The following is a 17,788-nucleotide window of genomic DNA, read 5'->3' on the forward strand; positions in this document are numbered from 1 at the left end:
TCTAACCTAAACCAGCTCCATTTGCCAGCGTTTGGCCCATATCCTTCTAAACTCTTCTTGTGAATGTACCTGTCCAAATATCTTTTAAATGTTGTTATTGTACCCACTTCCACCACTTCCTCTGCAGCTTGATCTATACACACATTAACCTCTGTGTGAAAATGTTACCCGCCCCACCTCAATCCCTTTTACATTTTTCCCCTCTCACCTTAAATCGATGCCCTCTAGTTTTGGACTCCCCTTCCCTGGGAAAAAGGCTATTCAAGTTATCTATGCCCCTCATGATTTTATAAACCTCTATACCGTCATCTCACAACCCCAAACTCTCCACTAAAAGTAGTCCAGGCTTATCCAGCATCTCCTTATAACTCAAACCCCCCAGCGTCAATAACATCCTTCTAAATCTTTTCTGCAGCCTCTCCAATTTAATAATATCCTTCCTATAAACCTCACACCAGCTCTCCATCTGTGGCCCGTATGGTGTTCAGGAGAAAGTGACAGACAGGGGTGGCACGGTGGCTCAGTGGTTAGCACTGCTGCCTCACAGCACCAGGGACCTGGGTTCGATTCTAGCCTCGGGCGACAGCCTGTGTGGAGTTTGCACATTCTCCCCGTGTCTGCGTGGGTTTCCTCCGGGTGCTCCGGTTTCCTCCCACAGTCCAAAGATGTGCAGGTCAGGTGAATTGGCCATGCTAAATTGCCCGTAGTGTTAGGTAAGGGGTAGATGTAGATGTAGGGGTATGGGTGGGTTACGCTTCGGCGGGTCGGTGTGGACTTGTTGGGCCGAAGGGCCTGTTTCCACACTGTAAGTAATCTAATCTAATCTAATCAAACTGGATTGCATTTGAGGGCTGAGGACAGATTGGTTGGATAGAGCTTCCAATGACAAACCATTTACCACCCGGTCAGTGAGCAGTCTTCTGCAGAATGGAGCCTGTAGCCAGCTCTCATTTCACAACAGAGTCTAGTATTTACACTTTTCACGAGAAGCTAGTCAATGTTGATGAGTATTTCCAAGTGCGGTGCTGAGGGAAGAGGTGCCTCTGTCTCTGAAGTGACAAGGGAAATGGGAAGGCTAGTCGGCCCTTCATAGTGAAGATAGTTCCAGGATCATTATTTGAAGAGGAGCTCTTTATAGTGTGTTGATTCACATCAATCCTCAATCAATCAATGCACTGACACTGCATTGTCACATTGCATCTTTTCCACCATTTAATACAATTGTGACTGATTTTATCTTGGCCTCAACTGCACTTTGCTGCCCGCCTTCTACAACCTTTTAATCTGTTATTAATTAAAAATCTGACCATCTCCTCTAACTTTACTCAATATTCCAGCATCCACTGCACTCTGGGAGAGTGAATTCCACAGATTCTTTTGAGAGGAGTAACTTTTCCTCAACCCTGTTTTAAATCTGCTTCCCTGATCATAAAACTACGATCTCTCATTCCAGTTTGCCACACATGAGGAAACATCCTCTTTACTAGGTGAAAGTGGGTACTACAGATGCTGGAGATTAGAGTCAAGATTAGAGTGGCATTCTGATTAGAATCCTAATGAAGGGCTTTTGATTTTCCTGCTCCTCAGATGCTGCCTCACCTGCTGTACTTCTCCAGCACCACTCTAATCTTAACATCCTCTCTACGTCTACTGTGTCAATCCCCTTTAACATCTTATGTACGTTCTTTAGAACTCCTTCCGTTCTTCTCAATTCAAGAGAGTATTGACCTTAACTGCTCAAGCTCTCTTTATAAGAAAAGCTCCTCATCTCTGGAAATAATCTAGTGAATCTCTTCTGAACTTCACTGGTGCTGCCACAATGCTCTGCACTGTCAAACTACATTGGCATATTACAGTAACACTTGACAGTGGCACACTGCATTGTAACAATAACATGGTGTGTTGTATTGTTATTGCAGTTCATACTACACTGTCACACTGCTCTGACACACTGCCTTGTTACCCTACAGTTGTACTGCACTGTCACTCCAGACTAACAGCTTATACTGATACACTGCATTGACATATTCTATCAGCACACTGTACTGTTGTATGGTATCAAAATACTGTATTGTTTCATTGCACTGATACAGTACATTTACATATTTCACTGAAACGTTACGTTGACATGCTGCATTATCACAATGCACTGACATTGTACTTACACACTGTACTGACACTGCACTTACACACTGCACTGACATTGTACTTACACACTGCACTGACACTGTACTTACACACTGCACTGACATTGTACTTACACACTGCACTTACACACTGCACTGACACTGTATTTACACACTGTACTGACACTGTACTTACACACTGCACTGACATTGTACTTACACACTGTACTGACACTGCACTTACACACTGCACTGACATTGTACTTACACACTGCACTTACACACTGCACTGACTCTGTACTTACACACTGTACTGACACTGTACTTACACACTGCACTGACATTGTACTTACACACTGCACTTACACACTGCACTGACACTGTACTTACACACTGCACTGACACTGCACTTACACACTGCACTGACACTGCACTTACACACTGCACTTACACACTGCACTGACATTGTACTTACACACTGTACTGACACTGCACTTACACACTGCACTGACATTGTACTTACACACTGCACTTACACACTGCACTGACACTGTACTTACACACTGTACTGACACTGTACTTACACACTGCACTGACATTGTACTTACACACTGCACTTACACACTGCACTGACACTGTACTTACACACTGCACTGACACTGCACTTACACACTGCACTGACACTGCACTTACACACTGCACTGACACTGTACTTACACACTGCACTGACACTGCACTTACACACTGCACTACTGTAATGCACTCTTCAACTGCACTGGCACACATTGATCTTGGTGAAAGTGTGTGTGCCGACATTTACAATGCAGCCAGTTGTAAGCTGCCTGCCTCACCTGAGTGACATAAATCATTGAAACCGTCGCCAACAACAAAACACACAACAATTTGGGTGAAGTTGCTCATTGAGTTTCCAAATCACAACAGTTGTTTACCCGTGTTTCTAACACTGGATCAAAGAGAGAGCCCTGCAAGTCTGAACATAATGCAATGGAGTGCAGTAGGGAACAAACTGTTCAGTTTGAACTATGCACCGTTCAGTAATTATTAACCTGAGCATTTTGCTTGGTGCTATCAACGCTCATACACCTGCTCCTGCAGTCTCGTTATGTGTTTCTGTAATCTATGATTTCCTACATTTTGAACATAAATATTAAAACTGCATCAATTCACTCTGACGGCTGAGTGTTGTGTAGTTTACTCATTATAGTGCAGGTTATGTTCCTTGTTTCCTGTCTCACTGTATGGACTTGTATCAGTAAGAAGCTGAATGCAGCCTAGTGTGAAGTCAGCACATTCAGATGGAAAACCAGCTTTGGAGGGGGCTAATGTTATTAGAATGTGGCAAATGTTTATTGATGGGGATCAGGGTCACTTAGAATAAATGTGATTGCAGCTTTGGATGCAGCTAAACAATTAGGTAGCCCTGACGAATGTGCAGGAGTGTTAGATACTTTTCTGTGTGTTATGTGCACCATTACATATTACAGGAGGAATTGGTCTCAACCTCAACCTTGAGAAGACTCAAATCTTTTACCTATTCTTCCCAGGTCAAGTTCTGGACCATCTCTCCATAAGATCAATGGAGAATTCCTCTCAAACATGGAATATTTCTCCCACCTGGGAAGCTAGATCTCATCTAAGGTGGATGTTGATGTGGAGGTTCAACATTGCATCCAATCTGTGAGCAGAGCACCACCTTGGGATGTCTAAGGATGAGAGCTATCGATGACCATGACATTCGTGCTGACACCAAGAACAGTTGTGAATAAGGCAGTCATCCTTCCGACTCTTCGAAAAGGCTCTGAAACTTGGACAACATATAGACACCACCACAAGGGTCTGGAGCTGTATCATCAACGCTGTTAGAAATGGATTCCCCAAATCAGCTGGGAACTCAGATATACTAATATCAGTGCGCTTAAGATTTAGATTAGATTACTTACAGTGTGGAAACAGCCAATAGGAGTCAATAGAACTAGCTTTGAGGTCATGATCATCCAAAATCAACTCCATAGGACCATCCATGTACTTAAGATGGGAAGGGGGTGGGGCTGGAGGTAAGGTAGCTGAGAGTACGATAGGTAGATGGAGGTGTCAGTAATGGTGATAGGTTGGAGAGGAGGGTGGAGCGGATAGGTGGGAAGGAAGATAGACAGGTAGGACAGGTCAAGAGGCAATGCTGAGTTGGAAAGTTGAATCTGGGATAAGGACAGGGAAGGGAGATGAGGAAACTGGTGAAATCCACATTGATCCCTGGTGGTTGGAGTGTCCCAAGGTTGAAGATGAGGCGTTCTTCCTCTAGGCGGCTGGTGGTAAGGATTTTGCAATGGAGGAGGCGCAGGACCTGCACATCCTTGGGGGAGTGGGAGGGGGAGTTAAAGTGTTTGGCCACATGGCCTGCCTCTTCATTGGGTCCATGGAACAGTCCGTCTTCCACAGCTACACTGGCACTATTCACCACCTTTTTCTCCACTACATCGATGACGGTATTGGCGCCACCTTGTGCTTCCACGAGGAGGTCGAACAGTTCATCAACTTCAAGAACACCTGTCATCCCGACCTCAGGTTCACCTGGACCATCTCAGACACCTCCCTCCCCTTCCTGTACCTCTCTACCTCCATTAACGGTGATCAACTCAACACGGACATCTATTACAAACCCACCGACTCTCACAGCTACCTGGACTACACCTCCTCACACCCTGCCTCCTGTAAAAATGCTATCCCTTATTCCCAATTCCTCCCCCTCTGCCACATCTGTTCCCAGGAGGACCAATTCCACCACAGAACACACCAGATGGCCTCCTTCTTCAAAGATGGCAATTTCCCGTCCCACGCGGTTGAAGATAACCTCCACCTCATCTCCTCCACGTCCTGCACCTCCGTCCTCGAACCCCACCCCACCAACCGCACAAGAACAGAACCCCTCCCCCTACCCAGTCCTCACCTTCCACCCCACCAAATTCCGGATATCATCCTCCACAACTTCTGACACCTACAAACAGACCTCACCACCAGTGATATATTTCCCTCCTATCCCTATCTGCATTCCTTCTGCGACTCTCTTGTCAGGTCCATGCCCCCTGACAACCCACCCTCCCCTCCTGGTACCTTCCCTGCCACCATAAGAAATGCAAAACCTGCGCTCACACCTCCCCCCTCATCTCTGTCCAAGGCCCCAAAGGAGCCTTCCACATCCGTCAGAGATTTGCCTGTACTTCCACACATGTCATTTACTCTATCCATTGCTCCCAATACGGTGGCCTCTACATTGGGGAGATAGGACACCTACTTGCAGAACACTTCAGAGATCATCTTTGGGACACACGCACAAAGCAACCCCGAACACTTTAACTCCCCCTCCTACTCCGCCAAGGACACGCAGGTGCTGGGCCTCTTCCATCGCCAAACGTTTAACACCCACCGCCTGGAGGAAGAATGCCGCATCTTCCACCTTGTGACCCTGCAACCACAAGGGGTCAATGCGAATTTCACCAGTTTCGTCATTTCCCCTCCCTCCACCTTTTCCCAGTCGCAAACCTCCAACTCGGCACTGCCCTCTTGACCTGTCCACCTTCCTTCCCAACTATTTGCTCCACCCTCCTCCCTGACCTATCACCATTAATCCCACCCTCATCTATCTATCACAATCTCAGTTATCTTCCCCCCAGCCTCACCCCCTCCCACTTGACTCTCAGCACCCTGGCCCACAAGCCTCATTCCTGATAAGGGGCTTACGCCCGAAATATCGATTCTCCTGCTCCTCAGATGCTGCCTGACCTGCTGTGCTTTTCCAGCACCACACACTCTCAACTCTGATCTCTAGCATCAGCAAGTCCTCACCTTTTCCTATGTACCTGGGATGCCTGAGTTGTAACCACCAAAACAAACCACCTTCATCCGGCTCAAGGAAGGCACTTGAATGAAAGGAGGATAAGGGGGATGTTTCAAAGTCTCCCTGCAAGCTCCTCTCAAGAAACAAAACATAGTTGTCAGCAAGAGGAAGTCTGGAAAGGAGGTAGGAAAAGGAATGCCAATGATTTCCAGGTGATCTCCAAGCCAAGAACCAGGTTCACCTTCTGGAAACACCTGATACATGTGCTGTCACAGAGGTGGCTCTCAGATTGGGCTCATTGGTCACACAAGGACCTACAGAACCCATGACCACTGAGACAGAATTTCTAAAGAAGACAATCATACTCGTAGAGTCATAGAGTCATAGAGACGTACAGCATGAAAATAGACCCTTTGGTCCAACCCGTCCATGCCAACCAGATATCCCAACCCAGTCTAGTCCCACCTGCCGGCTCACGGCCCTTATCCCTCCAAATCCTTCCTATTCATATACCCCTCCTCTCTTGCCTCCCTTACTATCCTTCCTGTAGCATTTGTATCCTGGAACATTAAGCTGCCAGTCCTGCCCATCTCTGAGCCACATTTCTGTAATTGCTATGATATCTCAGTCCCATGTTCCTAACCATGCCCTGAGTTCATCTGCCTTCCCGCTCAGGCCCCTTGCATTGAAATAAATGCAGTTTAATTTATTAGTCCTACCTTGTCCCTGCCTGTCCTGACTGTTTGACTCACTTCTGTTCTCAGCTGTACCCGTCTTAGATCGATCTCTTTCCTCACTATCTCCCTGGGTCCCACCCCCCACCCCCACCCCCACCCCACCCATCTTACTAGTTTAAATCCTCCCAAGTAGTTCTATCAAATTTCCCTGCCAGTATATTAGTCCCCTTCCAATTTAGGTGCAGTCCATCCAGTGGCTGCTCATGAGGACACCATTACGTTTTATACATATTTCTGTGTTTCATTTCTGTAAAACAGTCAATTTCCAATTCTATAACATCTCCCTACTCTGCTGTTGCAATCCCAAGCCTTTCCTGATGAAGGGCTTTTGCCCGAAATATCAATTTTCCTGCTCCTCGGACCCTGCCTGACCTGCTGTACGTTTCCAGCACCACTCTAATCTTACTCTAATCCCCAGCATCTGCAGTACCCACTTCTGCCCTGTTGCATTTCCAATCCTTGTCTTTGTTTACCTCCAGAGTTGACTAAGTCTTTCTTCTGTAACATGATAGTTGTGTTCCTGTGTGACCCGTGCTAAACAAAATCGCACAATGCAAATACCACGTAAAGTGTTGGCGATGTAATCATTGTTATAGCCAACACACACTTTAAAAGTCCACATTGTAGAAACAGCCTTCCCTATTCACCCAATCGCCTTACAGCCAATTTGTGTTCACAAAACATGTGTTATAGTAGAACTGACTGTATTTGAATGCAGTGCTCTGTAAGATTTCTGTCTTTCACATGTTACACATATCTTAACTTGGTCCTACTCTGTGACCACTGACTTACACCAGGTCTCTGTTTGAGCAACATTGTGATTTTAAAATTCTCATCCTTGTTTTCAAATCCCTCCTTGGCCTCATCCCTTCCTGCCTCTGTCATCTTTTGTCCCAGACCCAGGAAGATTTCTATACTCCTCCAGTACTGGAATGTTGCACATTCCAGATTTTAATTACTCTGCTTCTCGAATTTGCAACCCTCTTTAATATAGGCCTTAAAGCTACCCCATTAAACCAGCTTTTGCTCATTTGTCTTATTATCTAATTTTTTGACTCAGTGTTTTTTTTAGATTACATTACAGTGTGGAAACAGGCCCTTCGGCCCAACAAGTCCACACCGACCCACCGAAGCGCAACCCACCCATACCCTACATTAGCCCCTTACCTAACACTACCGGCAATTTAGCATGGCCAATTCACCTGACCCTGCACATCTTTGGACTGTGGGAGGAAACCGGAGCACCCGGAGGAAACCCGCACAGACACAGGGAGAATGTGCAAACTCCACACAGTCAGTTGCCTGAGGCGGGAATTGAACCCGGGTCTCTGGCACTGTAAGGCAGCAGTGCTAGCAACCGTGCTGCCCATTGTAGTTTGTATACTAACAATCCCATGAAACACCTTTTACTGTGTTATTACATGACAGATGTAATGTAAGTTTGTTGTGTATGTTCAATGCATTTCTAGTTTATATAACTGTGTTCATTTTTGATATCGCTCTACATCTTGTATTGTATTCATCTATACTTCGCCATGTTCTATAGTTCTCTGATGTTAATGTGAATTGCATTCTTACAGACAGACTGCATTACTATAAGACTTTTAATTAATTACTCACAGCTTTGGCCACAGTTTTTATCATGTGGCAGGTCAGGAGAGTTGGGAAAGGAGTGATGCTGAAAGTGTGACAGGCAAGTGTTATAAAAACTGAGACTGATATGGGTAACACGCTGTAACACGCTGTTTTAGCATGTGGGACTCTGATCATTTTGTCAGTGTTTGATTTACCCAATGGAGTTTAGGAGATGAAGGGCATTTCATTGAAAGTCACGGAATGCTGAGAGGTCTGAATAGAGTGGACATAGAGACGATCTTTCCACTGGGACCTGAGGGCACAGCCTCAAAGTGGACCGTTTTAAACTGGATGAGGAGGAATTTCTTCAGCCAGAGACTGGTAAATCTGTGGAAATCATTTCCATAGAACGTGGTAGATGCCAAGTCATTAGGTGAACTTAAGACAGAGATAGGTTGATTCGTGATTGGAGTCATGGTCTTAGAGTCATTGAGTCACACAGCATGGAAACAGACCCTTCAGTCCAACCAGTCCACGGCAAACATAATCCCAAACTAAACTAGTGCCTCCTGCCTGCTCCTGACCCATAAATCTCTAAACCTTTCCTATTCATGTCCTTATCCAAATGTCTTTTGAATGTTGTAATTGTACTGACATTCACCACTTCCTTAGGAAGTTCATTCCACCTGTGAACTACCCTCTCTGTAAAATATTTGCCCTTCATGTCTTTTTTTAAATCTCTCTCATTTTAAAAATGTACCCCCTAGTCTCGAAATCCCCCATCCTTGGGAAAACTACCACTAACTCTATCTATACCGTCATTATTTTGTAAGCTTCTATCAGGTCATCTCTCAACCTCCTATGCTCTAGTGAAGAAAGTCCCAGCCTTTCTTATAATTCAAACATTGCATACCCCGCAACATCCTGGTAAATCTCTTCTGAACCCTCTCCAGTTTGATATTATCCTTCTATAAATTGGGTAACTAGAACTTGACACAGTATTCCAGAAGGGGCCTCACCAATGTCCTGTACAACCTCAACATCTATACTCAAAGCAATGAAGGCTAGTGTGCCAAACGCCTTTTTATCACTCTGTCTATATATAATGTAAACTTCAAAGAATTATGTACCTGCACCCCTTGGTCCCTCTGTTCCACAACACTACCCAAGGCCCTACCATTAATTGTATCAGCCTAAGCCTTGTTTGTTGTATCAAAATGCAATACCTCACATTTACCCAGACTGAACTCCATCTGCCATTTTCAGCCCATTGACCCTTTGTAATCTTAAAAAACCTTCTTCACTGTCTACCATGGTCAATTTTGATGTTGTCCACAAACGTACTAGCCATGCTTTTTATATCCCCTCATCCAAATAATTTATATAAATAATAAACAAATGAGGACCAGAACCGATTCCTGTGGAACACTGCTGCTGATAGGCCTCCAGTCCGAAAAGCAGCCCTCCACTGCCACTTCCTGTCTCCAGCTGTCAAAGTCAATTATGTATCCAATTGGCAAGCATGCCCTGAAACCCATTTGACCTAACTTTACTAATTAGTCTACCATGTGGAACGTTGTCAAAGGCTTTACTTAAAGTTAAAGTAAACAATGTCTAATGCTCTGCCATCATCAATCTTTTTTGTAACTTCCTCAAAAAACTCAATCAAGTTTGTTAGACACTATTTTCCTTGTAGAAAACCAGGCTGATTATCCTTAATGAATTTTTGCTTCTCTAAATGTCCATAAATCCTATCTTTTATAATTCCCTCTAACAATTTACTACAACCAAAGTTAGACTCTTAAGTCTATAGCTTCCTGGTTTCTCCTGGCATCCTTTCTTAAACAAAGGTACAACATAAGTAAGGAGATCAAGGTTATGGAGAGAAGATAGGTGAATGGAGTTGAGAAACACATCAGCCACTATTAATGGGCCAAATGGCTTAATTCTGCTCCAATGGTCTTAATGGCACTGACTCTCCTTCATGGTCAAAGGGGACTGACCCATACTCTGAGCAATGGGCACTGAACTGCCACCAATCCCTGGTCAATGTGTAGTTACCCCACCCTCAACACCCTGGTCAATGGGCACTGACCACACCCAGAGACAGTGGGGTCTGCAGATGCTGGAGATCAGATTTGAGAGTGTGTTGCTGGAAAAGCACAGCAGGTCAGGCAGCATCCGAGGATCAGGAAAATCGATGTTCCTCATGAAGGACTCCGGCCTGAAATGTTGATTTTCCTGCTCCTTGGATGCTGCCGGACTTGCTGTACCTTCCCAGCAACACTCTCTCAACACTGACCATACCTCTCTGGTCCAGAGAAATTGACTGTCCCACTCCTGGTCAATGGACACTGACTGTACCCCCGGTCCAGAGACACTAACTGTCCCACTCCCTGGTCAATGGGTAATAACCGTATTCCTGGTCCAGAGACACTGACTCTCCCACTCCTGGTCAATGGGTAATAACCGTACTCCTGGTCCAGAGACACTGAATCTCCCACTCACTGGTCAATGGGTTAATAACCGTACCCCCGGTCCAGAGACACTGACTCTCCCACTCCCTGGTCAATGGGTAATAACCGTACCCCCGGACCAGAGACACTGACTCTCCCACTCCCTGGTCAATGGGTAATAACCGTACCCCCGGACCAGAGACACTGACTCTCCCACTCCCTGGTCAATGGATAATAACCGTACCCCCCGGTCCAGAGACACTGACTCTCCCACTCCCTGGTCAATGGGTAATAACCGTACCCCCGGTCCAGAGACACTGACTCTCCCACTCCCTGGTCAATGGGTAATAACCGTACCCCCGGTCCAGAGACACTGACTCTCCCACTCCCTGGTCAATGGCACTGACTCTGAGTGCCAGGGGAAAGGGGCGTGGCGGTAAGTGTTGGAAGTGTTGGGCGGGGCCATGCCAATGGGCGGGGCAGATGGTGGGGGTTGGTCGAGGGTAGCCACCTTTGATTGGCTGTGACATGCCCAGCCCCCACCCTGACGTCAGGGGCAGCGTGCGGACGCGGTGACGCCATGACGCAGATGGCGGCCGCGGTGGTGGCTGGGCCCCACGGTCAGTGACAGCCCGGAGCCCGGAGCGGGAGCGGCCCTGGCCCCGGCCCCGCGCCGCACACACACACACCCCGTCACCGTCAGAGGAACCCCGGCTAACAGACAGCGACACAGCCCGGGCCGGCTCGGCCCCGCCATGTCCAAGTCCCTCCGCCGGCGGCGGCACTGGCTGAGCCGGGCTCAGGAGGTGGCCGTGCCCGGGGACGCGCTGTCGCTGGGCGGCGGGGCCGAGTTCGGACAGTTCCCGGTCCTGGCGTCACCGCTCAGCGGCTCCGAGATCGGGCCCAGCCCCGGGCCGGGGACATCCTGCTCGAGGTGAACGGGACCCCGGTGAGCGGCCTGACCCGCCGCGATGTCCGCGCCGTCATCAGGCACTTCCCCCAACCCGTCCGAGTGCGGACAGTGCGGCCAGGTAAGGGGGAGGGGAGGGGGCGTGGGGGGAGGTGGAGATAGGGGATTGACGGGGAGGGGGAGGGGGAGAGGGGGAGAGGGGGGGGAGGAGGCGTGGGGGAGGGGGGGGGGGAGGAGGCGTGGGGGAGGGGGAGGGGGAGGAGGCGTGGGGGAGGGGGAGGAGGCGTGGGGGAGGGGGAGGAGGCGTGGGGGAGGGGGAGGAGGAGGGGGAGGGGGAGGGGGCGTGGGGGAGGGGGAGGGGGAGGGGGAGGAGGCGTGGGGGAGGGGGAGGAGGCGTGGGGGAGGAGGAGGGGGAGAGGGGGAGGAGGAGGGGGAGAGGGGGAGGGGGGGGAGGGGGAGGGGGAGGGGGGAGGGGGGGAGGGGGAGGAGGCGTGGGGGAGGAGGAGGGGGAGAGGGGGTGGGGGAGGGGGGGAGGGGGAGGGGGAGGAGGAGGGGGAGGGGGAGGGGGCGTGGGGGAGGAGGCGTGGGGGAGGGGGAGAGGGGGAGGGGGAGGGGGGGAGGGGGAGGGGGAGGGGGGAGGGGGGGAGGGGGAGGAGGAGGAGGAGGGGGAGAGGGGGTGGGGGAGGGGGGGAGGGGGAGGGGGAGGAGGAGGGGGAGGAGGAGGGGGAGGAGGAGGGGGGAGGGGGCGTGGGGGAGGGGGAGGGGGAGGGGGAGGAGGCGTGGGGGAGGGGGAGGGGGAGGAGGCGTGGGGGAGGGGGAGGAGGCGTGGGGGAGGAGGAGGGGGAGAGGGGGAGGGGGAGGGGGGGAGGGGGAGGGGGGAGGGGGGGAGGGGGAGGAGGCGTGGGGGAGGAGGAGGGGGAGAGGGGGTGGGGGAGGGGGAGGGGGGGAGGAGGCGTGGGGGAGGGGGAGGGGGGGAGGGGGAGGGAGGGGGAGAGGGGGAGGGGGAGGAGGCGTGGGGGAGGGGGAGGGGGGGAGGGGGAGGGGGGGAGGGGGAGGGAGGGGGAGAGGGGGAGGGGGAGGAGGCGTGGGGGAGGGGGAGGGAGGGAGGGGGAGGAGGGGAGGGGGGGAGGGGGAGAGGGGGAGGGGGAGGAGGCGTGGGGGAGGGGGAGGGGGGGAGGGGGAGGAGGGGAGGGGGAGGGAGGGGGAGGAGGGGAGGGGGGGAGGGGGAGGGAGGGGGAGGAGGCGTGGGGGAGGGGGAGGAGGGGGGAGGGGGAGGAGGGGAGGGGAGGGGGGGAGGGGGAGGGAGGGGGAGGAGGGGAGGGGGGGAGGGGGAGGGAGGGGGAGGAGGCGTGGGGGAGGGGGAGGAGGGGGGAGGAGGGGAGGGGGGGAGGGGGGAGGGTGGGGGAGGGGGAGGAGGGGAGGGGGGGGAGGAGGGGGGGGAGGGGGGGAGGAGGGGAGGAGGGGGGGGAGGGGGGGAGGAGGGGAGGGGGGTGGGGGAGGAGGGGAGGGGGGGGTGGGGGAGGAGGAGGAGGGGGAGGAGGGGTGGGGGAGGAGGGGAGGTGGGGTGGGGGAGGAGGGGAGGAGGAGGAGGGGGAGGAGGCGTGGGGGGGAGGGAGGGGGCGTGGGGGAGGGGGGGGAGGGAGGGGGCGTGGGGGAGGGGGCGTGGGCGTGAGGGAGGGTGGGGGGACATGGGGGCGTGGGGTGTTGATGGGGGGAAGGGGGAGCAGGTGGGGGGTTTGACCGGGGGGGGGGAGGGGAGGGGGAGCAGGCGGGGGGGGGGTAACGGGGGGGAAGGAGGAGTAGGCGGAGGGTTGACGGGGGGGGGAAGGAGGAGTAGGCGGAGTAGGCGGGGGGTTGACGGGGGGGGAAGGGGGATTAGGCGGAGTAAGCGAGGGGTTGACGGGGGGGAAGGGGGAGTAGGCGGGGGATTGACGGGGGAAGGGGGAGTAGGCGGGGGAGTTGACGGGGGGAAGGGGAGTAGGCGGGGGGGAAGGGGGAGTAGGCGGGGGAGTTGACGGGGGGAAGGGGGAGTTGACGGGGGGAAGGGGAGTAGGCAGGGGGTTGACGGGGGGAAGGGGGAGTTGACGGGGGGAAGGGGAGTAGGCAGGGGGTTGACGGGGGGAAGGGGGAGTAGGCGGGGGGTTGACGGGGGGAAGGGGGAGTAGGCGGGGGGTTGATGGGGGGGAGGGGGAGTAGGTGGGGGGGAAGGGGGAGTAGGCGGAGTAGGCAGGGGGTTGACGGGGGGGAAGGGGGATTAGGCGGAGTAAGCGAGGGGTTGACGGGGGGGAAGGCGGAGTAGGCGGGGGATTGACGGGGGAAGGGGGAGTAGGCGGGGGAGTTGACGGGGGAAGGGGAGTAGGCGGGGGGTTGACGGGGGGAAGGGGGAGTAGGCGGGGGGTTGACGGGGGGAAGGGGGAGTAGGCGGGGGGTTGACGGGGGGAAGGGGGATTAGGCGGGGGAGTTGACGGGGGAAGGGGGAGTTGACGGGAAGGGGGAGTAGGCGGGGGGTTGACGGGGGGAAGGGGGAGTAGGTGGGGGAGTTGACGGGGGGAAGGGGGAGTAGGCGGGGGGTTGACGGGGGGAAGGGGGAGTAGGCGGGGGGGTTGACGGGGTGGATGGCCACGTAGAGAGGGGGAGTTATGGGGAGGGGGTGTAGGCAGGGGGGTTGACGGAAGGGGGCGTCGGGATGGCGGTTGACGGGGGGGGAAGGGGGCGTAGTGAGGGGTGTTGATGGGGGAGGGGGGTTGACGGTGGGGAAGGGGCGGGGTAAGGGGGCGGGGAGGGGGTTTGACAGTGGGGAAGGGGGCGGGGGAGGGCGTTTGACGGTGGGGAAGGGGGCGGGGGAGGGCGTTTGACGGTGGGGAAGGGGGCGTAGGGAGGGAGGGGGTTGACGGTGGGGAAGGGGGCGTGGGGAGGGGGGGTTGACGGTGGGGAAGGGGGCGTGGGGAGGGGGGTGGTTGACGGTGGGGAAGGGGGCGTGGGGAGGGGGGGGTTGACGGTGGGGAAGGGGGCATGGGGAGGGGGGGGGGTTGACGGTGGGGAAGGGGGCGTGGGGAGGGGGGTGGTAGACGGTGGGGAAGGGGGCGTGGGGAGGGGGGGTTGACGGTGGGGAAGGGGGCGTGGGGAGGGGGGGTTGACGGTGGGGAAGGGGGCGTGGGGAGGGGGTGTTGACGGTGGGGAAGGGGGCGTGGGGAGGGGGGGTTGACGGTGGGGAAGGGGGCGTGGGGAGGGGGGGGTTGACGGTGGGGAGGGGGGGGGTTGACGGTGGGGAAGGGGGCGTGGGGAGGGGGGGGGTTGACGGTGGGGAAGGGGGCGTGGGGAGGGGGGGGGTTGACGGTGGGGAAGGGGGCGTGGGGAGGGGGGGGGTTGACGGTGGGGAAGGGGGCGTGGGGGGGGGGGGTTGACGGTGGGGAAGGGGGCGTGGGGAGGGGGGGGGTTGACGGTGGGGAAGGGGGCGTGGGGAGGGGGGGGGGTTGACGGTGGGGAAGGGGGCGTGGGGAGGGGGGGTGTTGACGGTGGGGAAGGGGGCGTGGGGGGGGGGTTGACGGTGGGGAAGGGGGCGTGGGGGGGGGGGGGTTGACGGTGGGGAAGGGGGCGTGGGGGGTGGGTTGACGGTGGGGAAGGGGGCGTGGGGAGGGGGGGGGTTGACGGTGGGGAAGGGGGCGTGGGGGGGGGGGGTTGACGGTGGGGAAGGGGGCGTGGGGAGGGGGGGGGTTGACGGTGGGGAAGGGGGCGTGGGGAGGGGGGGTTGACGGTGGGGAAGGGGGCGTGGGGAGGGTGGGGTTGACGGTGGGGAAGGGGGCGTGGGGAGGGGGGGGGGTTGACGGTGGGGAGGGTGGGGTTGACGGTGGGGAAGGGGGCGTGGGGAGGGGGGGGATGTTGACGGGATTGGACAGTTGTGAGACACAAGATTTAAATGGGAGGTAAATCAAATGGGGAAGACTATGAAATCTTGGAGGCAGGGAATGTGGTTACTAGGAATTTGTAAATGGAAGACAAACTGGGAGAGACAGAAGGGAGATAAAACAGTGAGCTGCTGATGTTGGAAATCTGAATCAAAAACAAAAATTGCTGGAAAAACTCAACAGGTCTGGCAGAGTTAACATTTTGGGTCCAATGACCCTTCTGTGTTCGGATCCCTGAACCTGAAACATTAACTCTGCTTTATGTCTGCAGATGCTGCCAGACCTGAGTTTCTCCTGTGATTTCCATTTTTGTTCAGAGTTAGTGAAGAGACTGGGTTAGGGATGGGAGGAAGGGACTAAGGATTGAGAACAGTGACCTGGGAAGAGACATGGACTGACATCCACAGTTAGAAGGATTTGACAATGATTACTGGTTACGTACATAAAACAAATATTTTACATTGCTTGTGGCTGCCACTGTACGAATGAGGTGGTATTGGATTGACAAATTGAGATTTGGGCTGGGTTTGCGGGGTTGAATTACTTCAGTGTGTCTTATCTCAACCAGTCTGTACGGCTGGATGTTGGGCCAGTACTTTTCTGCAGAAAGACCATGGGAGAACGATAAGAGAAAATCACCCTAGAATATATTCTTCACCTTATACTGAAGGGCGATTTAAGTGATATAATTTCATTACTGTGTATGATGAAGGGAGGGGAGATGAAGGCATATTGGTAATGTTGCTAGACTTGTAATCCAGAGTTCCGGGCTAATGGCAGCATAGGCTCAGATCCCACAATAATGTCTGGTACAATTTGGATTACATCAATCAGTCTGAAATTGAAAGCTAGCCGCTAGTGATCATGAAGCTGTTATTGATTATTCTAACAGCTCATCTGGTTCATTAATATTCTCCAGGGAAGGAAATCTATCCTTACCCAGCCTTATCTCTATGTGACTTCAGTCCCTGAGCTAATTCACTTTGGGGCAATTTGGACGGATGCACCATAAATGCTGGCCTTGCCAGTAATAGGAGAAAGTGAGGACTGCAGATGCTGGAGATCAGAGCTGAAAATGTGTTGCTGGAAAAGCGCAGCAGGTCAGGCAGCATCCAAGGAGCAGGAGAATCGATGTTTCGGGCATGAGCCCTTCAGAAACAAAACATTCCTGAAGAAGGGCTCGTGGCCGAAATGTTGATTCTCCTGCTCCTTGGATGCTGCCTGACCTGCTGCGCTTTTCCAGCAACACATTTTCAGCTCTTGCCAGTAATAGCCATATTCCATGGGCAATAAAAAATATAGTCATTTCCTAAATTGTTGCTATGTTTAGGTAGTTGTTTATTATCTTATTATCAAAGTTTTGCTTATTGTTTAAAAATCGTTATCAGAAAAAGGCTCTTTCACCAGGATACTAAGTTAAAATTCTAAGTGTTTGTCTGGGATGGATGGGATACAGCATAGACACTTTAGTCTTGCTGGCTTACACTTTAATTTTAAGATCAGCGAAGCTTGTGACAATGGGGTTAAAAAAAATCAAGGTGTTGGGAATCCATCAAAAATTTCTGTTTTTGTTTATGACAATGGGGTAAATGTGCACTCAAGCAGTGGAGATCTATGCTTCTGTAAAGAAGCTGCTAATCTCAAGCCAGTGCAATGTAAACTATTTCATACATTGTTCTTTAAACAGAATTGGGTTTTCAGTGTGTAATGAGTGTTGCCAATAATAATCTTAGTCTTTGAATTATCTTCCCTTGGGCTCAGACAGCTCTTTGAAACAAGCCATTCTGTCAGCCTATCGCTTACCTGTCTCATCTTTGCTGTAAAGAGATTATTCCCAATTTTCATTTTCTACTGTCCAGCTGGGAGAGTTCTGCTTTGTTTTCGATGTCCATGCTGAGTGCATGAAGTTAGTAACACTTGTTTCTGCAGTCCTCCCCTCCCCACAGTATGTGAATAGAAGTGGGAGAGAACAAGGGTACAAGGAAGAAACCTCCTCTATCTGATCATCTCTTTAGTAAACTGGTGGGCAGTGGTTTGATAATATTGGTTTTGTACATTGAGCAGGTGGTGGGATCAGTTTGATTCTGCTGTCTGTCAGGAGAGTTGGTCACTTGTGTTGAACCTCTTAGCAGCACCTACAGCTACTGGAAACCACTGCCTGAGTGAAGGAATGAGAATAAATTCAGGAGTGATCATTTAATTTCTCATGGAAGATGTGAAGGTTGA

The 17,788-nt window shown here is 52.6% G+C and overlaps 1 protein-coding gene across 1 annotated transcript in view; it reads left to right on the forward strand.

Moving 5' to 3' along the window:
• Positions 1-11,323: 11,323 nt before the first annotated feature.
• LOC140467494 (membrane-associated guanylate kinase, WW and PDZ domain-containing protein 3-like) overlaps positions 11,324-17,788 on the forward strand; it is a 135,733-nt gene continuing 129,268 nt past the window's right edge. The window contains 2 exon segments of the mRNA XM_072563911.1: positions 11,324-11,620; positions 11,623-11,778. Of these exon segments, the coding sequence (XP_072420012.1) occupies positions 11,503-11,620; positions 11,623-11,778 (274 nt within the window). The 5' untranslated portion in view covers positions 11,324-11,502.

This window comes from Chiloscyllium punctatum, chromosome 45 (genome assembly GCF_047496795.1).
Source record: "Chiloscyllium punctatum isolate Juve2018m chromosome 45, sChiPun1.3, whole genome shotgun sequence".
Taxonomy (NCBI): Eukaryota; Metazoa; Chordata; class Chondrichthyes; order Orectolobiformes; family Hemiscylliidae; genus Chiloscyllium; species Chiloscyllium punctatum.